Below are 26910 nucleotides of genomic sequence, written 5' to 3'. Positions count from 1 at the left end.
CCCTAGCGTGGTTTTGGCGCCGCCCAGCTGGCTCGGCGAAGTCGGCCTGGCGAGCGCGGGCTGTGAGGCGGGGCGCCCGGGGGGGCAAAGCGGCCTCTCGGCCGGGGTTCGCTGCTGCCGCGCGCGGTCCCGGCCATGGGCAAGAAGCACAAGAAGCACAGGACCGAGTGGCGCTCGTCTTACGAGGGTGCGGGCGCGGGGCAAGCGCTTTGTGACGCGCCGCCGGGGCCGGGCGTTCGCGGCGGGGCCCCGGGCGCGCGGTTGGGGTTCCGGGCCCTCGGTGCCTCTCCACTCGCGGCTCCATCCCAAGCACCTTTCCGTGGCGTGTGAACGTGGGTGACGGTTCGGGCGTGCTCGGCGGCTGCAGCAGGGCGGGAGGGGGCGGGAGGGGGCGGGAGGGGGCGGGGGCCCTGGCCTGGCCTCTGCGGTGGCCTGCGGGGGACTCTGTGACCCTCGGCCGCGCCCGTCGGGCGGGCTCTGCCCCCCGAGACCCGTGCCCGAGCAGCCCTTGGCGCCGTGGTTCTCGGGTGCGCCGGTGACAGCGTGTGTGGGATTCGGTGCAGATTACACAGACAAGCCCTTGGAGAAGCCCCTGAAGCTGGTCCTCAAGGTCGGAGGAAGTGAGGTGACCGAGCTCTCAGGCTCCGGCCACGACTCCAGCTACTACGATGACAGGTCAGACCACGAGCGAGAGAGACACAAGGAGAAGAAGAAGAAAAAGAAGAAGAAGGCAGAGAAGGAGAAGCATCTCGATGACGAGGAGAGGAGGAAACGAAAGGTAACACGCAGAAGCCCGTGGGGTGGGGAGAACCCCAGAGGTGTGCCTGCGCTTTCCCTGGAAAGCTGGTATTTTCTTTGTAGCAAAAAAGTGAGCGGGGAGCGTCAGGTACCAGGTGCAGGCTCCTGGCTGATCCCAGGGCCCCCTTCAGCCTGCACTCCCAGGACGGGAAGTCTGGAGAGGTGAATCTCCTCCGGTCGGGGAGTTTTCTCTCCTAGCTTCTGTTTTCCCTCTTAGAAACAGACCTTTTTAACTTCTTAGCTGTTTCTGGTCTGGGATGAGAACGCAGCTACTTCGCAGCCCTCATTGCCTTGTCTCTGTCTCTCAGGAAGAGAAGAAAAGGAAACGAGAAAAGGAGCATTGTGACTCTGAGGGAGAAGCCGAGGACTTCGATCCTGGGAAGAAGGTGGAGGTGGAGCCTCCCCCAGACCGGCCCATCAGAGCATGCCGGACTCAGCCAGGCAAGCCTCAGGACATCACATGGTCGGCCCTTTGAAATGGATTTGAGACAGAGCATTTAACTTCTGGAAGAGGATGGTGGTTTTATTTTTCTTTCAGGGCCACCCTTTAATGTCTAGAACAGGGTTTGGCAAATTACCGCTTGCGGTGTTTTTGTTGTTCATTTTAACAGCCCTTTAAAGGGCTTTTTATCATCCTTTGCTTTAAAGGATTTTCAAAGACTTATAAAAAAATAATTTAAAAAAGTAACAAAAAAAGGAGTATGCCACAGAGACCGACAGTATGTGGCTCATGAAGCCTAGACCTATTTTTTGTCCATCCTTTACAGAGACAATTTGCCAAACCCTGGTGTATGAATTTGGCATCATTTAAGACCCTTACTGCCTCAGATCTGCTTTAGAAGAGTATCGGCAGGTAATTCCCATTGGGATAAGGGGCTCACTCCGGTGAGGTGGCTGTTTCCTCATATCTAGTCCACTTAAGGCCCAGATAGTACTTGTTGAAGGCAGGCATAGTTTAGGCACAAAGGAAGTCAGATCTTCAGCGAAATTCCATTGCGAGCACAGGGAGAGATTGCCATCTGCCAGGTAGCTCCCAAATGACCATTTCTTGTGTTGTGGTTCCCTTCCCCCACAACTTGACACACAGTTCAAAACACTTGGATTTCCTGTGTTGGTGGAGCTTATGCTGGCAGTGAGGGACCCCCGGGTCCTGGGGTAGGTGCATTTCCCAGGTCGCAGGGAAGCTGAGTTGGCAGGGCCCACACCTCAGAGACAGGAGGTGGGTGCTTGTGGAATGCTCCTCTCTCTGGTTCTCTATGTGGATGTTTCCTCTTGGTCTCCAGTACTCAGATACACAGGATCAGCAGCAGGTGTGCTCTTCAAATGGTTCTTTACTTGGCTTTGGTTTGAGCACCTCCAGTTTGTCAGGGAGCTATTGTTGTCATGGTCACTTGGAGAGGAGTGCTGTCTTCGACAGGGCCCTTCACCTTCAAGCCTCATTGCCAAGGGGGACAGTTGGATTCATGGGGTGGTTGCCTATGTGCAGGAGTGTAGACAGACGTGTTTCTGCAGAGCAAGTACAGCAGCTGGTAAGTTACTAGGTGTAGACAGGTGTGTCTGCAGAGCAAGTGTAGTAGCTGGTAAGTTACTTACTAAGTATAGACAGACGTGTCTACAGAGCAAGTGCAGCAGTTGGTAAGTTACTAGGTGTAGACAGACGTGTCTGCAGAGCAAGTGCAGCAGCTTCATTCATTCAGCTCCTGTTTGAGGACCTACACCCAGTGCATCCATGGTGCACCTGAGGCACTAGTCATCAGACAATGCTTTCTTGGGTCACTTCTGGTCACCTCAGTTACATATTTCTTCACCGAGAATTTCCCCCTCACACTCAGGCCCTCTCACTGTACTCTGAGCCTAACCTTCCAGGAACATGTACCCCACGACCCTGGTATTTTCCATTTTGGAAAGAGTGCTGGTCCCCTTCCATGAAAAGTGTCATTCTGTAGGGACCTGTCCTGTGGGGGCCCAGAGACATAACTAGCCATGTCCTGACAAGGACCCTGAGATGTGCATGCTTTTGTCCCCATCTTACTTTTTGCACAGTTTAGGAATTTGTGTGCATGAAGCAATCATTGGTGAAACCAGAATCCACTCTCTAAGCCTTTGCTTTGTCTTCCGTGCTGCCTCTAGAACTCAGCCTGATTACAGTGTGGACTGAGAGCAGATTGACAAGCGTGGCTCCATAGTGTCGCTGTAAGGCAGACTGGGGCATTTTACGGTGCTTTTGAGACTGACCTTTGGACATCCTTTTCCCTTGATTGAGCTTTGAGAGTGCAGAGATTGAATCTGACGTATCCCTGTACTCCCGTCCTTGCTTATGCCTAAAGTGGTGTGAGTCCCCAAACAAAGCAGTGCTGTGAGATCCGAGGTCTCTAATGAGGTGACACCAAAATCGTTTTACTCATTTCTTTTTTTCTTTTTTAACATTCAGCTGAAAATGAGAGCACACCTATTCAGCAACTACTAGAGCATTTCCTCCGCCAGCTTCAAAGGTAAATGTCAAGTGTTTCTAAAAAGCCTATGTTTGGGAATGTCTTTCTTTCTGGAGTGTTCTTCCCTCACCCCAATCTGCGAAACGCACTTTACCCTCACTCTAGTTTTTGTTGTCTATTCTATTTGAGTCTGACTGGGGCCAGGGCGCTTCTGTTACCTCTGTTTTGTAATGTGGAAGTTGACCTTATACAGATGCAACTTTTTTTTTTCTTTTGCATGGGCAGGTACCAGGAGTCGGACCTGGGTCTCTGGCATGGCAGGCAAGAATTTTGCCTGCTGAGCCACTGTTGAACCACCCATACAGATGCAATTTTGTTTCTGACAAAAAACAAAACTTTATTGTATGGGGTCTGAGAATTCATCATGTTAAAAGATGCCAATATAAAACTAATGTCATGTGCCTTAATTTATTACATGTGCCTTGTTACATTGCTTTGATGCTTGATAAGAGTTCTTAGACTTTAAAAACTTTTATTCAGCAGTGCTGAAGCTTTGCTATAGTGTTCTCATTGAATCTGTTACTGTGAGGCTGCCACATTGGGAAAGCTCCACTGTAGTGCTTCATTTTGTTTTTAGGGGTTGCAGTGATATCCTAACCATAACAGTGTAAACTGTAATTGGTGAAAAGATTGCCTTCGTTATATCAACAAAACAGACATGTTTACATAAAATCATCCAAATAGACTTAGGAAAGAACTATGAATCTTACTGACAGACATAAGATTTGAGAAAACATGAAGAAAAGCACGCTACTTTAGAAGACCCTGTATCAGCTCTTGCTTTGTAACGAGCTGCCCCCCACAGTTAGTGGCTTAGAATGCCTGGAGCTCAGGATGGCATGGGCCGACAGGTCAGAGGCCTCGCTGGCTCCCCTAGCACCTGCAGTCCGCTGGGCTGCCTGTGGATGGTGCCTTCTTCTCTGTGGGCTGGCAGGTCAGAGGCCTCACTGGCTCCCCTAGCACCTGCAGTCCACTGGGGGTGCCTGTGGATGGTGCCTCCTTCTCTGTGAGTTGGCTTCAGAACCACGTTGTCTCTGATGCCTTCAAGCAGCTTTTCTGACGTATTTCATCCCTCTTTGTAGTTTCCTTGGCCGACAAGTTAGTTTGGTACCAGCCATCTGTGTTGTTCATGGCAGAGTTCTCAAGGTCTTTTAGTTTTTATAACTTGTATTCTTTAGCAGCTGAAGCTCTGAAATAACCCAACCTGCCTGGGCAGTTGACCTTTTAATAGGCTCAAATGTGCCCTGGTAGATACACAACCTTATACTTGGAGGTTTTGGCTTAAGATACTTCAACTCAGATTTCTCTGACTTTCCCCCATCAAGTCCATAGCTTCACCACCAGGGAGGGATGAGGAAACCGCAGGATACAGCCTAAACCAGTACTGGAAGGTGGAGGGAATGGTGCTGGGGTATTTCTTTGAGGTTGTAGAGAGTGTTGCCAAATGGCGTGCTCGGCAGGTGGTCCCTTAACTCTGCTTTCTCTTGGATTTCCGAGTTGTAGCTCCTCCACCAAGAGCATTTAAGAAGGGGTGGGCCGGCAGGGCTGCCAGAGCAGGGGCGGGCCGGCAGGGCTGCCAGAGCAGGGGCGGAGGAGGAGATTGAAGCCGCGGTTCTTTTGGGACTCGTGCTCCGTCTGCTCTGGTGTCGTGGAGCCTCAGGCGGTGTCCAGGACTGGTGGGGCTGGCCGCAGTGATGTCCTGCTGCTCCGGAGTGGCTGCCGCAGCAGAAAAGGATGCCATCATGGTCTGTTTCCCAGAACCAACATTCAGTCAATTTTATCAGATTCTTGGATTGTAAGGGATTTTTGTGTCATTTAGGGTTTCTCCAGTTTAAATAAAGATGTCTCCTTGTTTCTAGAAAAGATCCTCATGGCTTTTTTGCTTTTCCTGTCACGGATGCAATTGCTCCTGGATATTCAATGATAATAAAACATCCAATGGATTTTGGCACAATGAAAGACAAAATTGTAGCTAACGAATACAAGTCAGTCACAGAATTCAAGGTAAATGAATTTTAGTTCCTGAGATAATTGTTCCAATCCTCTGTGCATGTGATTGTGCCCATGAACACTTTGTCCGTCCTAGGCCATTTCCAAGCTGTTGCATGCAGTTTTTTTTGAGTTTGAGTTAATGTTTCACAAATGTAGCATTAAGGAAATGAGTTAATTTTGTTTTTCTTAGTGTATCGGTCTAGAAACTGGACATTTGTCAGATAGTATTAAAAGTTTTTTCTTTTTTTTTTTTCCAAGTCACTGTGCAGACATAAATGGGACATGTTGGTTCAAGCGATATATCCAGTTTATCCTGGCACAAGAATAGGCATTTTCAGAACTGTCATTTTCCTAGTTCTTAGTTTTGTCCTAGAAAAACTGGATGTTTCATTTTTTTGCAATAATAAATTTGAATGTATCCTGAGTACTTGGCTTCTAGCTCTCTGTGTTTCTTGGGTAGCAGCTGCAAGAGTTTGAAACTGCTTATTTGTTTTGAAACCAAGGTGAAGAAGACAGTTATTTTGTTAGTGAGCAAACTGAACGCTTGATAAGATTGGCAGTAATATCTAGAAAAAGGTATTGCATTTCTTTAGTTCCGTTAACTTCTAGAGAAGCTTGACTTCCATCTTTTACTTGTTGGCGGTATTGGCTGGGAGGGTTTGCTGATTGGAGTGACCCAGCCTGGCAGCCTGATGGGCGGGAGAGGAGGGGTGTGTGCAGAGGACAGAGGGCCAGGACGGCTCCATGTCCAGCAGTCCTCTGCTTCCTGGCGGTCAGCTGCCGGCTGGTGATGGTCTGGCCTAGCCAGTGGGAGAGGTGCCCACCCTTCCTCACTCCTCTCTACAGCAGGGATCTGTGCTGAGCCCATCACGGCAGTGCCTGTGGTCAGGATCCAGGGCGGACAGGGGCCTTCCCAGCCTGGGGACACTCCGTAGCATACAGCCATCAGAGGGACCCAGTATAATGGCCTCGGAAGCACATTTGAGCCAGCTGGCTTGAGCCAGGGACAGAGCCCACTGTGCCTACCATGGTTGTTTGCCATCTGTGTCATAGCTCACCAGGTGACAGGTGTGTGCCAAGCAGTGTGGCTATAGCCACACATACCCGTGATTCAGGGAATTTATTGCTACTAAAAACTTACTCAGTTAGGCTCTCCTTGCTTGTTGGTGTCCGTGCCTTTGGTAGACAACCCTCTGAAGCGCCCACTTGCAGAACCTCCCAGAAAGGCAGCTCACTAGCCCCGTCCCTCTGCTCGCTCCTCTGCTTGTTCCTCAGCCTCCCTTATAAGAACCTGGCGTTTCGTCCAAATTCCTCCCAAAGGGAGTGACGAGGGTTGGGGAAGGGAAGGAAACAGAGGAAATGCTCATTTTTCCTTTCATAAAATACATGTAATATGCTCACAAAGCACGTACACATCTTGACCAACTCTTACTGCAAAGGTTTTCACGTGAGTAAAAACCATTGAACAGTTACAAGAATTCTTCTGAAATGTTTAAAGTAATTTTTTTGAAATTCCAGATCCTGGGTAGGTTTGCTTCACTCGAGTTCTGCCTTTTCTTTCTGGCCTCCTTTTCAGACTTGATGATTTCTCCCCTCCCCCCTCCAGGCAGACTTCAAGCTGATGTGTGACAATGCCATGACCTACAACAGGCCTGACACCGTGTACTACAAGTTGGCCAAGAGGATCCTGCTTGCAGGCTTCAAGATGATGAGCAAAGTAAGGTCCTGCGGCGCAGGCCGACAAGGCTGGAGCCATTTCTGCTGTGCTTCTGATGCCTGCGCAGAAGCTGCACCACGCAGCAAGTGGCATGCTCCCATTCCCATCCGTGTATCCATGTTGTCACAGCGCTGGCCCTTCAGCTCTAGAGTAGATGTCCCAGCTTCCCTCCACCCCTGGCCTCCAGGCACGCCCCATCTGCACCTGCTTGCGACCAGGCAGTGGCTCGGGGCTGTTGAAAGGCATTGGTCTGTCAGTCTCGGGCCTGGGTCAGTCTCTTGGGATTGCAGTCTGTTGCCATCCTTGGAGGTTTCGGTGGCTTTCCACACCTATCCTGCGAGCCAGGTTGCATGCATATGGGACCATTTCCTTGTACCTGATTAGCCTGTAAGGTAAGGTGAGGCACCTGTGCCACGGGCTCCGGGTGGTCACAAGCTGGCTGCTACAGCCTTGGTGCCAAGTCCCCAGGACACTGCCCGTTGCGTGGTGCGACGGGGTAGCTTCTAGGCCAGGTGAGAGCAGTGGCATCCCCATCCATCCCATCATCATGGTGCCCTGGCTTTGAGGGCGTGGTAAAGTCCCTGCTGCTCTGTCCTTTCTGATTCTAGGAGCGGCTGTTAGCTTTGAAGCGCAGCATGTCGTTTATGCAGGACATGGATTTTTCTCAGCAGGCAGCTCTTCTGGGCAACGAAGATACAGCTGTTGAGGAACCTGTTCCTGAAGTTATACCTGTACAAGTAGAAACTACCAAGAAATCCAAAAAGCCAAGTAAAGAAGTGATTAGGTAAAGGTTCTGCTGGAAGTGTGTTGTGTTTGCTCACATTGGGTGACCCTGGCCAGGAGACCCGGGAGGCCCAGCACCTGAGCGGGGTGATGTCCTATCTGTGCCAACCTCCTCGGAACAGATGTGATCAGGGCATTTGGGCAGCCCAGTGGAAAGAGCACGGATCTGTGTTCCAGACCCCTCTTGCACAGAGCACTGAGTGGGTAACCTGGCAGGCCTGGGCTGGGCCTGTTGTATGAACTTTGTGCAAGGGGGTGCCATCTCTTCCCGGCCACCCTGAACCATAGCTCGACTGGCACTCTGGACTGTTACTGTTGAGGGAGCCCGCAGAGCAGGACGTTGGACCTGTGTGGGCTCTGCCCGGGCCTGTCTGGGGTCTGGCTATCCTCTCACCTATGCTCTGCAGGCACACCACCTCCATCATGTCACCTTTCCTGGGGTGAGTGGGGACCTTACAACCCACCTCTCTTCTCTGCTGATTGCTCTGTGCCCTTCCCGTGTGCTGGCAGTTCCTGCTGAGTGCATGCCAGCACCCCCAGCCTTGCCCCCATTCCACAGCCACATGCTGGACCAGAGTGGGGAGCACCACGGTCAGGAAGGAGTGGGGCTGCAGCAGGGGCTTCCTGCACACTTTTCCCTCCCTAACAGAGATGATGCCTCAGGGAGCCAGAGCCCGAAGAGATTGACGGGTGTTCTGTTGTCTTCATCTCCTCGTGGCTAAGCAGGGACGTTGAGTTAAAATTGGCACCTTTGATTCTTTGTATTGAAGACCTCTGGGAAAATTTTAAGAAACCGTGAGCTGCCATGTTTTATTTCTTCCCCAAAACATGTCCTTGTTCATTGGTCGTCTTCCTGTTTGGATCCACATGTTGGGAATCTGGAGGGAAGGAAGTGGCCAGAGGGAACACCATACCGATACCCAGGAGGGGGCTTGTCCTGTCTGATTCTAGCCTCTTGGCCTTGGGAACCCCCCTCCTCACCCCCTGTCTGCGATGTGCACAGCACTTGGTGCCTTGTTGGTGTGAGGCTGCATGCAGTCCTGGTCCCCGAGTCCAGGAGAGCATCACGCTGGCCTTGGTCCTAGGGTCAGGGCAGTGCTGGTATTGAGACCCACCTGACATTTGTGGAATTGAGGGTCTTGAAATAGAGTGGCAAACTTGGTCATGTATTTTCTGGGTTTCTAAATCTCAAGGATCGTGGAAGTTGTCCCTTGTCACATGTCACGGGCCCCGTCTGATTGTTAGTGCTGGTACTTTGGTGCCTGCCAGCTTTTTCCTGGTAGGGAGTCAAGCTTGCCGAAAGAAGCAGCCAAGGAGGGTGGGCCACCCTCAGCAGACAGAGTTCTCGCCTGTGGGTTCGATTACCGGTGCCTGCCTCCCCCCCACCCCCACCCAAAAAAACAGCAACCAGGGAGCCTGCTCCAGTGATTCATGCTCTTGTGCTGCTTCCTGTGCTCAGTTTTTAGTGTGGGCGCTTGCTGTCTCAGGCCCCGGTGTTAAAGGCAGAACAAATGGTCTCGGTTGTAGGCAGAGGCTTGTCCCCAGCACATCGTCCTGTGTGTGCTCTCGTCCTTTGGCCGGCCCCATGTACACACAGCACATGTGTGAAACAGACTAGTCTCAGTTAAGACAGCTCCATCTTAAGGTCCTCCAGGCAGGGCTGGGCCCCTGCACCTCTCAAAGGGACCTGCCCTCTAGTTTCTAGAGCCATGGCTAGGGAGGGGCCACCTCTTCCAGCACTGCCTCCGAGTCTTGTGACTGTGAACCAAGCACTTACCTTCTATGGGGAGCCCGAGTCCTGCCTGCTGAAGGCACAGCATGGCCGTCTGGCCGAAGGGCTGGGATTTTGTCACTACTTCCTAGTGGCACCTTTTATAACACTGTCACAAGCTTGTCATTTCTTTTGTTCCTCTCAAGTTGAGGGAACTGTCTTAACTGAGACTTGGAAAATATCAGCTATGTACTTGGCTTGCACTTGCTCTTCATCCTCGTAAAGGCGTCTTGTCTTATTTCGATTACAACTGAAGAGGATATCCCCTTCTGCCTCTGCTGCTGACGCTGTTTGTATCTTGGAGGCACAGTGATGGTCCAGAAGCTGGCATTGGGGACGGGCTGGCAGGAGGGGTGAGGGGGGCTGGCATGCAGCCTCTCCCTGACCCCACGCCCTCTGCCTTGCAGCTGTATGTATGAGCCGGAAGGGAGTGCCTGCAGCCTGACGGACAGCACGGCGGAGGAGCACGTGCTGGCCCTGGTGGAGCATGCGGCCGACGAGGCTCGGGACCGGGTTAACCGGTTCCTCCCGGGCGGCAAGGTAGGGACAGTGCTGCTGCAGCTCCCTGCATGAGGCGGGCAGTTGTCTGGGGTGATGGCTTCTTCCCAGCCCTTGGGTAGTGTATTTTAGGATTTTTTTTTTTTAAATGATCTCAAATCTGAAAAAAGCCTAGACACAGAACAGAGGTTTTCCTAAGTGTTTGAGAACAAACTGGGGACCTGTTGCCCCATTAGCCTCCAGTAGTTCAGGGTGTATTTTCTAAACCCAGGACATTTGCTGGCATACCCGGGGTACAGCTGTCAAAACTGAGAGATTGGCATCAATGAGTTAGGACCGTCTGGTCCTGTCTTGCCACAGGCCAAGGCCTGGCCCTCATTGTTGGGGTCTTCTCCAGCTGGACTCCCTTCCTTGCGCTCCTTTGGCCCCGTTAGCACACGCAGGCCACGTGGGCCATGTGCCTGTGCACCTTCCTCGGGGGTGAGGGCTCCACTGGCAGGTAGGAACCCCAGGCGTGGCTGCGGCAGCCACTCCAGGGAAGGCAGCTCCCCAGCCTATAGTCCTTCCGATTCCTGTGCTGTCCACGTTTCCACAGCCATGGGCAGCCCTGGGGTTCACTCAGTGCAGTAGCTTTCTCAGCCGCAGTCTGGCAGTGGGGCCTGTCCAGCTGGCATCTCTGTCCTTGGGGCAAGACCCTGCCATCCTGAGAGTACCTGCTGCTCTCTGCCTTGATAGGTAGAGGCTTGCTGGGAGTCACAGGTGTCAGCCCAGACTTTCCAGCAGCCGTGTTAAAAAACTGTAAAAAGAAAAGGGTGGAAGTGATCTTTGTGGCCAATTTTATTTGATTGTATCCAAAATGCTATCGTTTTAGTGTGTAGTCGGTGTAACAAAATTATAGGAAATCTACGTTTCTTTTTTCATACTAAGTCTTGGAAGTACAGGTCGAGTTATATGTAAAGAATGTGGCTATGCTATTTTGAGTAAAATGTGGAATGTTTTTCTGGCGAATCTAAGCCTAGTAGAAAGCTTAGAGCTAGACCGGTGGCTGTTTCCAGTCCCACCTGGCAGTGTGCGTCCACACTCTGCGTGTGTGTCAGCCCTGGTCTCTCTGCCATTGTTCTTGGGGGTCTGGACAGGCTGAGGTGTGGGCACTGGTGCCACTTCCCGCGTGGCCCTCAGGGTGGGTGTGGCTCAGAGGGACGTGCGTGCTTAGGCACCCCCATGTGGCTTATAGAAAGAAATGCAGCATTTACTACTTTGCCTGCATTTATTGAAAACCATGCTTTCACACTGAAACCTCCAATTCCCATCCCACACCGGGGGTCCATTCTCATTTTCTTCCTTTCGTTTCTGTAAAACTGACAGAAACCTAATTCCCTTCTCCTTTTCATGTTTGTTTACTCAGTCGGTGCCTTGTGCAGTCTGAGTGCACATCACCGCCCACGCATGCTGGGCCTCCGAGGGCTGCAGATGCGCATCGTGTGGGGAGGTGCCTGTGTCTGCCTGCTCAGTGGGGGCAAGGTGTCCATGACTGGTTCCGGCCTCTTTTGTTCAGGTTGTGAACATTTTCAGACCTCTGCTTCTGGGTCTGCTTTTCTGTCTAAGAAGTGCTGTTTTTAGAAGGGGGTCATGAGAAATGTCTGAGGCCTTCTGTTTCATGTGCATGAGGTTTGCCATTTGCCATGAGTCTTAAATTAGACTCCGGGGATGCTTGAGAGGAGTGCAGAGCATTTGTTCATGAGAACCTAGAAGGCCTGTGGCCTGCATGTCTTCCCCACACTCAGCCACGTGTGCTGGCCTTGACCCCTCCCGCTCCAGTCGGCATCTCAGCTGTAGAGGTGACCGGGCCTCTGGAGCAGCTGCATGACCAGCCTCTCCCTTGCAGATGGGCTACCTCAGGAAGAGCGGGGATGGCGGTTTGCTCTACCGTGTGGTCAACGTGGCTGAGCCCGAGGCAGAAGGTGGGTCTTGTGTTCTCCTGGCCCCGTGCACTTGCAGTGGTTTAAAAGCGAATTGCAAGATACCTTGTCAGCCTCCCCTTCCTGCAACCATCCTTTGACAGACTGCTGCTAAGTGGGTGTCCGTGGAACCCCAGTAAGCCACAGAGGGCACGAGACAGCTGAGGGCATGAGACAGCTGAGGGTGGGCATGCAGGAAGGGTCTGCGTTAAGAGCCCAGTAAGGCCTTTTCATCAGAACCTGAGAGAGCTAACCTCACCTCTGTTCCTTGATGCTTCAAAGAGGTCTGTGTTTGTCCAAACAAGCGAAAAAGCTTCTTTTGATAATTACATCAAGGAAGGTAGTAAAGAGATGCGTGAAATACTGGGTCCATCCAACCCAATAGGGATCATTTTACGATCTTTAAGAAAGGTTTTTATACTCTTCTATCTCCTGGAAAGAGTTATAAAAACATGTTATTGAAGAAAAGCCAAACTCGCTTGGAATTGAAATGTACAAAAAGGAAAGTGAAGCTGGTGTTGGCATTTTGCTTTCCCCATTCCCCTCGGGTCTCACCAGCAGGGTTCAGGGTGGCCCCGGGGCCCTGCATGTCTGGCTGTGTTCCCCCACCCAGCCCTTGGTAGACAGGATTGTCTAGTGGTGCTCCGTGTGTGCAGAGCGTAAACCCGTGTCCGTTTCCTCACACGTTATGGCATGAGTCACAGCTGTTCTCTGTAAGACGACGTAGATGAGTCAATCAGCATCTGGCTTAGAAAGAACAAAAATGGGTTTTCTGATTTGGAAATGAAAGAATATCTACTCATCACATAAATTTGTATGTGAATGATGAATTCAGCATGCAAAACAAAGGAGGAACATGTGTTCAAATGTTTTACTATTTTGGCGCATAGTATAAAAGATGGAGAGATGTGAGTGGTTAATGTGAAAATGTTGAGAGTGTTGATGATCTGTTGGTCAAATTTGAAATATCTCATTGTACTGACTTTGGGGTCAGTAAAATAGAATTTTACTGTAAAATAGAATTCAAGTACAGCTCGGGTTGAGAATGAAGTCCCCAGTTGTCAAGGTGATTCGAGGTCGTTACAGGCACCTCCCCCAAATTCACCGTGGTGCAGAGGACATGCCGAAGCTGCTGGTGGGAGCCCGTGTGACCTGACCTTGTCTTCTGTCTAGAGGAAGAGACCCACCCAGTGGACTTGAGCTCACTCTCCAGTAAGCTGCTCCCAGGTTTCACGACACTGGGCTTCAAGGATGAGAGGAGAAATAAAGGTGAATGTGCTGTGGTCATCAGGGCAGCTCACAGGCCCCCAGAGTGGCCGTCCTCCTGAGCAGGGACTGGTTAAGCATGGCACCTCGTGATGGTGCCAGCTCTCCTCAACGTCTTCTTGGCTAACCTGTCCTGATTCAGGTGTTATAGCAGTTAATACGATTAGATCATTGGAGGTAAAGGGAATAAAAGTCATTGTGGACAGGGTGCTTATCTGCCATTTGTGCTCCTTGAATTTCTGCCCAGCAGGCTGCCTGGCAGCTGGGGAGGTGTGGGTTAGGGCTGTCCACAGTGGGGGCCATCAGGGAAGTGGGTGGGATGGCCCTGCCGCGAGGGCAGGTGCTGTCAGCTGGCTGGGGTGGGTTGGTGCCTGTGAGGCCCTGCAGGCTGGCTTTGTGGTGGGGTCCCAGTTGGGCAGCAGTGCTCCTTAAGGTCTTGCCCTAGGGAGCCATGTTTTCTTCCTCAGAATGAAAATTGCCAGCTAGAAGATCAATTGGCTCTTCTACCCATAACCAATTTAAGTACGTTTTTGTCTAACTTTTTTAGTTTGGAAAATTTCTGACTGCAGGGATGTTTTTTCAGATGTCCAGTGAATACCTTAATTCCCATCCTCAGAGCTTCCCCTCAGTACCTTTTGGTGCCTCCCCGCAGTCTGGTGCGGAGGCTGCTTCCCGCCACCTGCTTTCCCTCGCAGCCAGCACGGCACTCACAGCCCCTTCTCACGCAGCAGCTCATGCTTCCTCCAGGCAGGACCTCTGCCCCAGAGCTTCCTTCCGGAAGGGCCTTCTCTCCCTCTCTGAATTTTAAAGTTCTACATGTGTTTGGGTCTCCTGCTAAATGAGGACTTCTGTAATCCCTGATGCCCCTACCTGAGGCCTTACCTGCCTGAGCCGAAGTGCAGCCTCTGTCCTGGATCTTCATCTCAACAAACGTTGCATATTTTGTCCCTTTGTTTTATTACTTGTCCTCATCCTCCTCACACAGTAGTTCTTAACTAGTGGCAGTTTTGTCCCCAGGGGATATTTGGCAGAGTCTGGAAATGGCCCGTGGGTAAAGGCCAGGGATGCTAGGAAACCTGCAGCTCCCAGATGGCCCCACTACAGAAAATGACCCCCCCCGGGATGTCAGCTAGGAGACCCCCTTCCAGGGGAGCCGTTTATATTCCCTTCAGCAAAGCCAGCCCCTTAGAATGGCTTCCCAGTGATGCTCGTTGAATGGAGTTCCTTGAGTTGGTTTGTCAGAGCCTTTTGGGCATGTAGAACCCTCTCTACTTTTCAGAGCTCTGATCCTTTCTAGAAAGTTAACTGTCATTTCTCTGCAGTAGTAGGCCAAGGAGGGTAACTAAGGGTATTGGGTTGTCTGTTGGTTATGGATGAGAAGCTTTTATTACTTTAATTACATTCAGGAGCAAGAGCAGAGAGAGCAAGGCAGGGGATTGAGGGTGAATGGTTGTGAGTGGTGGTTGACCAAACAAAAGGAAGAAAAATAAAATGCATCTTCTGCTAAATGTAATTTGGAAAATCTAAAACTGCTTTCTTCGCTTTTTCATTTTCTCTTACTATTAGTTACATTTCTCTCTAATGCCAGTACTGCACTTTCCATGCAAAATAATTCCGTGTTTGGCGACCTGAAGTCAGATGAGACGGAACTGCTGTACTCTGCCTATGGAGACGAGACAGGTGTGCAGTGTGCGCTGAGGTGAGCGTGACAGGCTCTGCTGGGTGAGGCCCCGGGAAGGGCTCTCCCTTTTTCCGTGGCAGGACCTCCTACTGAGGAGTTGAGACCCGTTTATGAACCTGCTGGGCGAGGCTGCCTCTGGTTGCAGTCCCTGAGCAGGAATCTCCGTGTCCTCGTTACCAACGTCCTGGACCTGCTGCTGGTCCCTCTGTGACCCGACCACCATTTGGAGATAGAGCAGCTTGGGTAGTGTGCGTCCTGATCCTGCTGCTCCCACGGGCCAGCTCCTGGAGGGCCCTGGAGTCTCTGCAGGGAGCGGAGAGCAGTCGTGCCAGCCACACAGTAGGGCAGGGGCTGGGGCCTGCCCCCCTCCCTCGCCTGCTCCACGCACCCCCCATTGCCTGCTCCTCTCACCCCCCCTCACCTGCTCCCCTCACCCGCCTTACCTGCTCTCCGCACTCTCCCCCTCGCCTGTGCCCCTGCACCCCTCCCTTGCCTGCTCCCCTCACCCCCCTCGCTTGCTCTCCCCTTCGCAGATGGTCTGCCCTGCCTTTCTTCTAAACCGTGTTAGTCCTGATGTGGTTATTCACTGCTCTGCAGTCATCGATTAAGGCTTGTTGCAGGACTTGAGAACCTCATCTCATCACAGTGTAGCTTCTAGACGAGCCGTTTGGGGTCTAGTTTGAGCCTGCCCTTGTTTCCGTATTTCACATCCTTGGTTCTGTCAAAGCTGATGGACTCATATGGTCCCAGAATCAAGCCACAAGAACATGCGCTGGCCAGTGTCCGTGTGCACCCTCTGCCACCAGGGTCCTGCTGACCACCATGTCCCTCGACAGCCACTTGTGTTTGTTAGTCCAGGTCAAGGAATGGGGTTACCTATTCTTATTGTGCCATATCACGTAAAAGGTAGCTTTTGTGATGCATGCATTGTATATGTATATACACTGTCCTTCACCTTGCTTTAAAAAGAAAATTCTTATTTCCTGGTGATCTTTTTAACCTTTGGGTCTTGGGCTGCTGTGAAAATGTACCAAAGGCTGTTGAGAAACACCCACCTGGGAAGCTCCCAGCTTTCCTAGAGTCTCTCTCTAGAGGGAAGTCTGAGGAGCTTTGCTGATTCCAAAGACCCCAGCCTTCTGGAATCAGGAGACCCAAAATCAGTTGTGAAGTCTTGACATTTTTGGAGCACATTGGATTTTTTCAGAACATGCTCTCACCTGGGCCCTTTCCAGCCTACAGGAGTTTGTCAAGGATGCTGGGAGCTACAGTAAGAGAATGGTGGATGACCTCCTGGACCAGGTCACGGGCGGGGACCACTCCCGGATTCTTTCCCAGCTGCGGCAGGTAGGCGGTGGGCAGAGCTGATGGGCTCTCAGGGGAGGGTGGACTCTCCCTGGGCCACCGCTGGTTCTTCTTCCCTCTCTGCATCTCGCTTTTAAAAGAATGCTAAAGCGGAAAGAAAAAAGTCTCTACTACATATTTACCATTTTTTGGCACTCATCTTAACTTTCTGTAGATCAAAATCTCTTTATTACCATTTCCTCCCTCCTAAAGAGTTTTCCTTAATGTTTCTTATAGCACAGATCTGCCCACACTCAGTTCTTTCAATGTTTGCTGAAAAAGTCTTCTATTTTGCCCTCATTTTTTTAAAACACATTCCGTCCAAATCTAAACATCTAGGTTGATAGTTCCTCTCCCTCCTCTGTAAGACGCTGGTGCCCTGGCTTGCGCAGCTTCTGAAGAAGGGTCAGCCGTTTTCATCTTTTTCTTCCAGATATAATGTACCTTTCTACCTAGATCAAGGTTGGTACCTGCAGGCCACAAGCCCACTCTGATCTGCAACCTGTGTTTGTGTGGCACAAAGCTGAGAATGTCTTTTACAGTTTTAAAACATTGAGAGAAAAAGAATATGTGATAGTGACTGTGGGTGATGAGTTGTTGGGAATGTTCACTCACATGCCCGCTCACTGCCCCGTGACACGGGCATCTGCTGGCTGCGCCTCCAGGCACTTTCAGCCTCGTATCTGGTCTATGTCAGTTGGATGTTGGTGTGCTTTTTCTTCGACATTATCCCATTAACATTTTTTTAGCTTCTTCAATCTGTACTTTTACAGTTTTCATCACATTTGGGTAATTTTTAGCTATTATTTCATCAAATGCTTTTTCTGCCCTTGCCTATCTTCTGCCCTGAGACGAGTCACGTCTTGGTAGTTTCTCAGGTTACTAACTGGCCAGTCTTTTTTTTTCGTTCAGTTTTTTTTTCTTCTTCAGCGTGAATAGTTTCTATTGCCATGTTCTCCGATGTAGTATCTAAATCTACTGTTATTCCAGCCATGATTTTTTTTTTATTTCAGACATTGTTCTTTTCGTGCCTGGAATGGTATTTGGTTCTTTGTTGTTTCCCATTCTCTTCCATCATGCTTGTGGTTTCCTTTAGATCTTGAGCGTGCTCACAGCATTTGTGATGGCTGCTGTTATAAAGTCCTTATCTACTAATGACGTTGTCTCTGTCTTCCTAGATTTCTTTCTGTTGACAGATGTTCTCGTTGCATACCTAGTAATTTTTTGTTGGATGTTGAATGTTGTGAATGTCAGGTTAAGAGCCTTCACCTGGGCTGATCCTGCAGCCGCTAGCGCATGTGGCTGCTGCGCAACCGAACGCAGCTTCTGCACATGCAGTGCACAGAGGGAATGTTGGACATCTCAATCACTGCCTTGTATGGGTCACATATTGGAAGACCATAATTTTAATATGTTGGTAAAATGAGAAAGATTACTAAAATTCATTTAAGCATGGCTATGAGGAAATTTCTCATGGATTTGTGCTTCCATTGTGTTACTCTTGAACTGGACTGGATTTTATCATCATCCTTTAGGCAGTATTGACGTTAGTTTGTCAGAGAGTTCAGTTACTTTGGTCACCTGGTTCTGAGTTAGAGGTTGTGTTGAGGCTGGTTAGGGCAGGTCTGAGGTAGCCCTTATTCTAGGTTAGTCTACCTGGCTGCTAAAGCATGGCCTTTTTGGAGTCTCTTCTGATTGCCCAAACTTTTCAGTGAGGTCTCTGCTCTGACTGGATGGAGCTCAGGGGTGTCCCAGCCCCGCATGAGCTCTGAGAAGTTTTTGGCTCACAGACATCTGGTGATTATACTTTGGCCTTGTGGAGTTCGGTCTGAACGTGTACAGCTCCATGATTCTGCAGAGTTGAGGGCACCTCTGAGTAGATTTCTGGGGCTCTTTTTCTAGCAGCACCATCCTCTCCAAGATTCTGCCCTGCCCTATTTTCCTCTCTCTGTGCCCTGGGGCTGGGTGACCCACCCATCCACCCATCATTCCTCTTTCTCTTCCTTTCTCGGAGTTTGCAGATCTGTGCTGCCTGGCAGGAGTGTCTGAAAACAGTGCTTCATATGCTTTGTCCTGCTTTGTAGTTGGTTTCTACCGGAGGCAAGGTTACTCTCTCATGACCCCTTGCATTTGCTTGCACTGTTGGCTTACTTTCTAGATTACAATTTGACCACTTTCTACAAATAAACCTTTGTTACAGAGTTAAGATAATTTTGAATGTGCACATCATATTAAACAAGTAATACTAAACTGACCTTTTGTGGCCTTTTAACATTTAGCATTAAAAGAAGTTTATGTGAAAAAACACATTATAATAATGGCCATATTTATTTTTCTGATTAAAAACCATTATAACAACAAGAGTGAATCTCAAAACATTATTTTGAGTAGAAGATAGAGAAAGACTATCTTCTCTATCTTCTCTATCAAAGTGAAAGGCTGTTCACTTTGCAGCCACATTGCCTAGACCGGGATATTTTTAATGTAATGTTTCTGCCAGATACAGGATAGATGTTCAGAGGTGGTAGGGTGGGTGTCCTGTGGGGACGGACAGCAGCTGCAGGCAGGGTGCCCACCCCATGCCTGTGCTCAGGCCAGTGGCAGCCCCTTTGTTGTTTGCTGCACATTTTGTCTTCCAGGTTAGATCTCCTGGCCCCTTGTCTTTCCTGAGCTACCCTGGGGCCTGGGTGCACCTCAGCTTCCCTTTCCTTGGGTTTCACACCACCCACAGCTGCAGACAGACACAATGCTGGGCGTCTGTCTACTCGCCCTGCTCCGTCTCCCTTTCTGGCAGGCCCTAGGCTTGTGGGGGTGCGGTGGGTAACTTCCCTTTAGTAGCGTAATGGAAGAAAGCAGACAGGAGTCGGAGAAGTAGCGAGTGTTTTGCATACATATACCCACCATGAGTGAATTGTCCTTTTATGTAACTTGTTTGAAAAACCTTGGTTCCCTACTGTTTTACTCTGCAGAGGAGAAACATTCCCCTGAAGCCTCCAGAGGAAGTGAAGGTGAGTTTTGTGGATGTGTAAGTGAAAACCTGGTCATGAGGTATTGCTGCTGGGGCAGTTTTTCAACCTTTGAAATGGGTTGGTCAAGAGAAGTTCCATGCGTTGTTTATTTAGAAGTCAGTTAACTTTGTGATGGATAAGACCAAGGCAGCACCATTCCTCCCCCCACTCCAGGTGGAGGTTGAAAGCCCAGCCCATCCTTCCACACCTGAAGCATGCGTCTGCTCTTACCCTGCAGGGTACCAGCGAAGGGTGCAGGAGATCGGCCTGCTCCAGAGCCGAGGCACCCACTGCAGGCTCCCCATCTGAGTCCTCCCTGCGCCCTGCACACAGAGCAGGGTCCATGGAGAAGCTGAAGTGTTCAGAGCTTTTGGTCAGAGTGCTCAAGCACGCTTCTGCCGCCCCCGTGTCTCGCCAGGGCCGCGTGGGGTGTTTCCTCATTGTGGGTCTGGACATGGAGTTCATTTAGAGAGCTCTGTGGCTGGGCCTCGCGATCCCTTTTGTCTAACGTGTCAAGTTGAAGGCCTGTTACTGTGGCACCTGAGGCGTGCTCGGGTGTGCGGGTTCATGTCACAAACACCCCTGCTGTAGCGGCAGGCGGTGGGCACTTGGCTCGAATGGGCACCCCAGCCTCTGGCTCCGCAGCTCAGGATCTTGCCCATAGGTGCTACCTGGAGGTGGTAGACTGGCAGCTGCACAGGTGCTGCGGTTAGGAAACCATTGGGTGAGGGAGGCTCGAAGTTGGCGTGGAGGGAGTTGGAGCCCAGGGTGGAGGGGGCGGGAGCCCGGGCAGAGGGGATCAGAGCCCAGGGCAGAGGGGGGTGGAGCTGGGGGCCGAGGAGGTTGGAGGGGGTGGTGGGGTGGGACTTGGGGGAAGGGGCAGAGGCGAGGCTGGGTCTCTCGCGGTTTTTCCCGGTCCCCATGTGGAGCTATGTGTCCTCTTCGCAGGCTCTGTGGGCCTTTCTTACCCCTTTGGGCAACTACAGCCTGTGTCTGCTGACTTTCCTGCTAATACAGTCTCCATATTTTTATTAAAGTTTATTGTATACTTAGAAGCACAACTTTAATGATAGCATTATTTTCAACAACACCTTAGCCTGAAAATCTCCACTTTTAATAAGTGAGCAGATCAACGCACAGAAAGGTGGGGAAATGCAGTGCAGTTTCTTGTAAGTAAGCCCAAAAGGGTCTCTCTGGGAGCTGCTTATTATTGTTCTTCATGTTGTATGGCTTTTTTCATTGCTTCATTTTGGCTTCCAGGAAATCTGTATTTCTGAAGTGCTCTTTTACTGGAAGAATAAAATGTGAGCAAATTAATTATTTAAATGGTGCTTCCAGCTTTTGATTGCCTTAATTCCTTAAAAGCATGAGATGTGGCATGACCCACAGGCTTCAAACGTGTGGGTGAGGGCCCTGGGCTCTGGGCCCTAAGCCTTGTCTTGGTGTAAAGGGGATATCATCATAGGTTATTGGAGGGGGCATTATGAGGACCTTCAGCCTGTGGCCTGGTATGCCCTCAGGACGCTGTGGGAGCTCAGCTTGCTGTGTGTTTCCAAAGACTTCTGCTGGTAGCAGATCGCACAGAACTGTTCCTCTTTGGAGAAGTAGTAAACTGCTCACAGAAAGAGGTAGATTTTGTGAAAGCCAGGTACAGAAAGAAATTCCCCCTTATTGCATCGCCAAGGGCAGGACAGACTCCTCGAGTGTGGGCCCTGGCTCCCCTGCTCGTGGCCAGGACACCCTTCCTTCTGTCCTTGGCCCAGGGAGTCGTGGACAAGTTCGTCACCTGCCCCTGCAGGCTGCGTGCTCAGAGCATCTGAGGGCACACGGGGGGCCTGCTGTGGCAGGGACCTCTGTCACTGGAGTGCCCTTCAGTGGGGGGGCCAAGGGCAGGTGACATATGACCGGACAGAAGAGTTTTGAGGGTCTGAGAGCCTTGGGTAGTATTCCTTCCCTAAAATACTAGACGGGGGCTCTCAGACCCCACATGGCTAAAAGACCAGGTGGCTACTTGCTAACCCTAAAATCTGAACGTCCTGAGAACCCACGTCTGGAGGGGGAGAGATGCTGGGGGAGAGTGTCTGGGAGACGAGGATCTTATGGTGGTTCTGGTGGAGAGCCGGTGGGATGGAGAGATGCTGGCGGGATGCAGAGGCGCCAGCAGGCCAGGACCGTGGGGAGGGAGGCAGACAAGGGCAGCTTGTCCATGGCAGGACCTGCTGCTGTGGACCGGGGGGCCATGGGCTGGTCAGGCACCCTGAAGGTTAGCACTGTTGAGAGAGCAGCTGGCCTGGGGGTGCCAAGGGCAGAGGCCTCGCTGAGGGCAGAGCTCAGAGGGTGTGGGCCAGTGGACAGGGAACACCAGCTCAGATATCTGCCCGGGACTTGGGAAACGCAGTCACGATCTTTGTGCTCTGCTTGGAAGGGTCGCTCCCCACACCCTCGGTGCCTGGTCGATCTCCTTCAGTCTGTTTGGGGGGCTTTGTTGTCTGAGTGAATTTTCCTTCGACATGTATTTGCACACCTGTCTGTGAGCTTAAACCTTGTGGGTCCTTCGGGCTGTGGCGTAAACCAAGTGACAGCTCTGTCCTGTCCACTTCAGAGTATCTGCCTGGCCTGTGGGGAGTGGGTCCTTAATGTTTCCAGTTTTCAGCCAAGAATTGGTGATTTCAGCAGTGGGTAGTACCTGCCCTGAAGTGCAGCACGCTTCCCCTCCTGCTTCTTGCTCCCCTTGGTCTCGAGTCGAAAACTTGGCATTTCTCTGGTCTCCCCAGGTGGGGGATGCCCTTGGCGACGGCAGTGGCTCTGCTCTGGACTTCATGGCAGTGAAGTCATACTCAGATGTTTCACTGGATGTCTCCACGCTCAGCTCTCTGGGTAAGTCTTAGGCGCCTTCTATGTGTCCTGTGCCCTCCTCAGCCGGTTTTCCGCTCACCTGGTGAGCAGCAGGCCTGTGTTATCCCCCTGGCTCCCTGTGGCCACCCTTGCAGACTCAGGGCTCTGGACAGAGCTGCACTCAGGGCAGCGAGCACATGGAGCACAAGCCCAGCTGTGGGAGAAGGGGCATGGGGCAGAGAAAAGCCTGGAGGAGGTCGGCCCAGCCTGCAACGCTGCCCCCTCCTCACATGGCAAGCATGCCTCATCACACACAGGCCAGGGAAGCTCCCCGGGCCTCAGGCCCAGAGTCCTCCCCTCCCTGGGAGCCGTCTCTGCCGGGCACCAGCCCACAACCCAAACTCCCGGAAGAGGGCCTGAGCAGTGCAGGCTCAGGCAAGCCCCTCTGACCAGTCAGGTGGTGGAACCCTCCAGAAATCAAAGTTCCTGATGCCAGCAGGGTCAGCCTTGCAGGTGGGCCCTTTTCTGGGATGGCAAAGGGGCCTGCTGTGTGGACTTCTATACCCTATGCGGTTTCCCTCCAGCTGCTTGGAAGCTTTTAGCAGTTCGATGGTGTGACTTGGTTTGGTTTTCTTTGTAGTCATTGTTTTTGAACCTTGTCAGGTCCCTTGTTTGTGGGCTCACATGTCAGGTGTGGCTGTTACTTCTCTGGAAATCATCCTTCTGGGCCTCATGTCATGCACTGGGTCCCACGGAGTTGCCTGCTGCTTCTTGGTTCTTGGTTCCTTTTTCCTGCCTCTCATTCCTCTGGCCTCTACTTTGGGTCATCTCTGGCATGCCCTGCCTTCCCCACAGACTGTGCCCTTCTGACCCTGCCCTTTCACTTCCAGGAGCTGCACCGGGCGTGTTGGTGTTCCCCCCTTTGCACACAGTCGCACCCCCCCCCCCCCACCTGCTTGAACACCCAAGCATGTTTTTGGCAGCTCTGTTCACAGCTCCTCTACTTCCCTCGTCCTGTCTCCTGACCTCTCCTGGCTGGTCGTGTTTTCCTGCTGCCCTGTAAGCCTGGCAGCCTTCCTGGGTGCAGGATGCTCGGTCCGCGTGGCTCAGCTGTGGCCGGGGTTGCGCTCCTCTTAGCTCTCGTGGGCGTGCTCCCACGGCCCCTGCCAGGCTGCTTTCTCTGGGCCATGGCCTGCATTTGTCCCTGAGCCCAGCTACTGGCATGTCCACCTTGCCCACCGTGGACTCGGGCAGCTGAGCCTAGGGGCAGTTGTCGTTCTGAGAGCGCGTGGGAGCGTGGGAAGGTGGGAAGTCGTGGAGAGGACGTCTGCAGTGCGTGAGGCTCCGGGCTGGCTGGGCTGAGCCCTGCTGGTGCCTGAGCACCCATGTGGCCGCACAGGCAAGGTGAAGAAGGAGCTAGACCATGACGACGGCCACCTCAACCTGGACGAGACGACAAAGCTCTTGCAGGACCTGCATGAGGCTCAGGCCGAGCGTGGGAGCTCCCGGCCATCGTCCAACCTCAGCTCTCTGTCCAACACCTCCGAGCGGGACCAGCACCACCTGAGTAAGCGTGAAGAGGGGGCAGGGCCACCTGCGGGGCTCAGGGAGGGGCCTGGGCCTTGGAAACACATGCTCCTCACCAAGGGTCTCTGCCTCGGCCTTGAGCCCTGAGCCTCGCTCACAGATATGCCTTTCCCCCCAAATTCTCCAAGCAAAATGACTCTCAGGCATACAACAGTTAGTGTCTGGGAAGGGGCAGGAATCTTGGTGTTCCAGAAAGGTAAGGGCTTAAGAGGCTGGACCTCATGCCTGCTGTGTCTGGTCTGCAGTGCGGCCTCCCCACCTGACTGAGAGAATCTGCTTCCCTCTCAGGTGGCTGTGCTCAGGGTCCACAGTGGGAGGAATTCCCTTGTGACTGCCATTTTCGGGGGCGTGCCCCCAGTGCTCACCTGAGGCCTTGTGCCTGCCCACAGGGGCCTGGGCCTCTCTGCAGTCCCACATTTGGCCATCAGGCACCTGGCAGGAGACCCACTCTTCCCCCGTGGACCCGATTTCCACAGTGTCTTGGGTACACTCTGGGGTCTTTGGCAGGGGGTTTCTGTGTGAAGCATGTGCCACAAGTGACTGGAGGGCCGGCGCCCCACGGTCGGTGCAGCGGGAGCCGTATGCTCGTGTCCCCTGAGTGTACGCCCTGCAGCCCCTGCCCTGCTTTAAAGTCCGCGAGTGCCAGTGTTTGACTTCTCAGCCGAGTTCGGCTGCAGAGGCTCAGTGACAGCCGTGATGGCGCCAGCTGTGCTTGGTCCGATTTAGCACGAGTCTAAGGGGCCACCAACAGGGTTCTGAGACACCCTTGGCTACTGGGACCTGAGGGCCTGGGGCTGCTGCGGGGCTCACTCGCAGTACCTGGCTTCCCACAGGGGCCGCGAGTGCATGGCTTGCTGGGGGCCTAGTGGGGTGGGGACACCTGAGTATGTGGACAGGGGGCTGCCTTGGGTGCCGTAGCCAGGCCTGGGCCTTGGTGACTGTGGCTGCAGGGAGGGCTTTAGCCCTCGGAGTTGTCAGGCCTGCCAGGTGACCCCTTCGTGTGCTGAACATTGTCTCTTTCCCACTCACAGGCAGCCCTTCCCGGCTCAGTGTTGGGGAGCAGCAGGACACGGTCCATGACCCGTACGAGTTCCTGCAGTCTCCGGAGCCTGTGGCCTCAGCAAGCAGCTAGTCCATGCATGCTCTTGGGTCGGTTTTCTATTTTTTGTGTGTGCTTTTTTAAGATATGATTTACATGCAGTGAGTTTTTGTCAAGAGACAAAGACTTTACCCCCTTGGAGTGAGGGAGAGGATCTCCATGGTATCATGTGGCGGCAGCCAGCAGTTTTGTGGACATAGCATAACGGACCTTGAGTGAGACCATATTGCATCAGGTCTGTCTGTCTGTCTGCTTTGAAGCGTGAGGGTGCCAGCTAAGGCAGCGGTACCCGCCCAGGGGACTGCCTGGCGTGGGTGCGGTGGGTCCTGGGCCTGTGAGTCGGGGCATGCTGGTGCTGACGTCAGGGCTTGTGGCGCTCATGCTCCCGTCCCCCAGACCATAGTCCCTGGTCTGGGAGCAGAGGCTCCTCACAGGCTTGGCCGGCATCTCCGTTTTCTTTGTAGTTCTCTGCATCAGGAAGGCGGGCACTCTGCTAGAAGAGAATAAATTGCCCTACCTTTTAAAATGAAGTGTTAAGTGTCCATAAACCATGTTTTATTGTGGATGTGTTTATTGGATGACTGTATATTTGTAAAACGTTATCAATGCAGATCTTAATAAAATGACGTACAGGAACGTGTCTGTGTTAATGACCGACACCCTCCCCAGGTGCTGTTCAGTCGATCACGTGTTGTGTGGCAGACATGTCCATCCTCCTGGCTTCCTTGCTTTGCTGGGGCCACCGTGGAGTCTAAAGGCAGTGCCCATGACTGTGAGCACGTCACCCCGAGGGCCTGCTGGGCGCTCTGCTGCCCTCCTGCAGGAGGCCGGGGGAGCTGTGGGCATGGGGTGAGCAGTGAGGGTGAAGCCATGCTGAGCTGGGGTCCTCTGAGAAAGGGGAGGAAACTCGGTGAGCCGCCCACACACCGCAGCCAGCCCTGCTCCCTGGACAAAACAGGAGCTCATCTGGGGCTGAGCAGGCTGCAGGAGCACGGGCCTGGGCCTCCCAAGGACTGAGCCCCACAGCCAGCTCTGCTCACCGCTGCCCTGGCCCCCTGCCAATTGCATACCCCCCACCCCCACCCCAAGATGTCCTCAGCCCTTGTGTCCGGCTTGGTTCCCAGTGGCAGGGAAGCAGGGTCTGGGTCTCCAGCATCTGGCTTGGGAGGTGGGTTCTGCTTTCCAGGACTCAGAAGGCGGGGGTCCTGGGTAGAGCAGAACTCAGAACTTCAGCAGAAGCTCACTGCAGCAGGTCATGGCCAGCTTTAGGATAACTCAGTGACCTCAGGGCAAACTTACGGACCTTATGTTGACCTTGCAGTGATCTTGGGATAAACTTCATGACTTATGGTGACCTCAAGTGACCTCACAGGCAGTGCTGGCATCTCCCAGATCAGACCTGGCCCAGCTTTAACTCTTCCACTGCACACCATGGGTGACCTTTTGAGGGGAACAGGAGGCCAGGGAGGCCGGTGAGCTGTGTCCCGGCCTTCAGGTGAGTGGGAGTCCCTCAGGAGGCTCCTGCATGGAGGGGTGTGCTGACCATGCAGAAAGCACTTTGCTGAACCCGGCTCGGTGAGGCCGGGGCCTGTCTAGGCAGCTGCTAGCCCATGGCCCACCTGTGTGCAGACCCCAGGCCTCCCTTCAGGCAGGTGCAGTCAGCCCCGTCCAGCTGGCGTGGACACGAGGTGCCATCAGAAAGGGCGGCAAAGGGGCCTCTTAGGTTGGAAGTGACTAGTATCTGGAAGGAGCCATCTGACCCACCTCCTTTTTTTTTATTTCCTCTTCTTTGTTTTTTATTTAATTGTGACAAAATTCATATAAGATAAAATTTGCCATTGTAAGTTGAACTCAGCAGCATTAATTCACAAGGTGTACCATCCCCTCTATCTAGTTCCAGAACATTCTCACCCCCTCAAAACAAAACCCTGGACCTGTCAAGCAGTCATGCACCCACTCCTCTCCCCGTCACCCCAGCCCCTGGAGACCACCCGTCTGTTTTCTGTCTCGGATTTACCAGCTCTGGATACTTCTTATAAATGGAATAAAAATGTCCCAGTTTTCTATGGCTGCTGCAACGAACT

General features: G+C 52.3%; 1 protein-coding gene across 5 annotated transcripts; it reads left to right on the top strand.

The window, feature by feature from the left end:
• Positions 1 to 10: 10 nt before the first annotated feature.
• On the top strand, positions 11 to 25612 carry BRD9 (bromodomain containing 9). Of its 5 annotated transcripts, none has more exons than XM_077116785.1 (16): positions 14 to 187; positions 564 to 778; positions 1107 to 1239; positions 3230 to 3290; positions 5150 to 5294; positions 6889 to 6999; positions 7608 to 7783; positions 9961 to 10093; positions 11937 to 12012; positions 13183 to 13278; positions 14842 to 14974; positions 16189 to 16300; positions 19267 to 19305; positions 22080 to 22182; positions 23540 to 23707; positions 24759 to 25611. In XM_077116785.1, exons 1-16 carry the CDS (start codon positions 136 to 138, stop codon positions 24857 to 24859), a joined length of 1854 nt encoding a protein of 617 aa, XP_076972900.1. In that variant the 5' UTR covers positions 14 to 135; the 3' UTR covers positions 24860 to 25611. The 5 variants fall into 5 exon arrangements, with proteins under 5 accessions (XP_076972904.1, XP_076972901.1, XP_076972900.1 ...); XM_077116788.1 differs by having other exon boundaries at positions 15 to 187; positions 7671 to 7783; positions 24759 to 25610; XM_077116787.1 differs by having other exon boundaries at positions 15 to 187; positions 7668 to 7783; positions 24759 to 25610.
• The last annotated feature ends 1298 nt before the right edge of the window (positions 25613 to 26910 follow it).

The sequence above is a fragment of the Tamandua tetradactyla genome, chromosome 9 (genome assembly GCF_023851605.1).
Source record: "Tamandua tetradactyla isolate mTamTet1 chromosome 9, mTamTet1.pri, whole genome shotgun sequence".
Lineage (NCBI taxonomy): Eukaryota > Metazoa > Chordata > Mammalia > Pilosa > Myrmecophagidae > Tamandua > Tamandua tetradactyla.
This window is presented reverse-complemented; position numbering and strand designations above follow the sequence as displayed.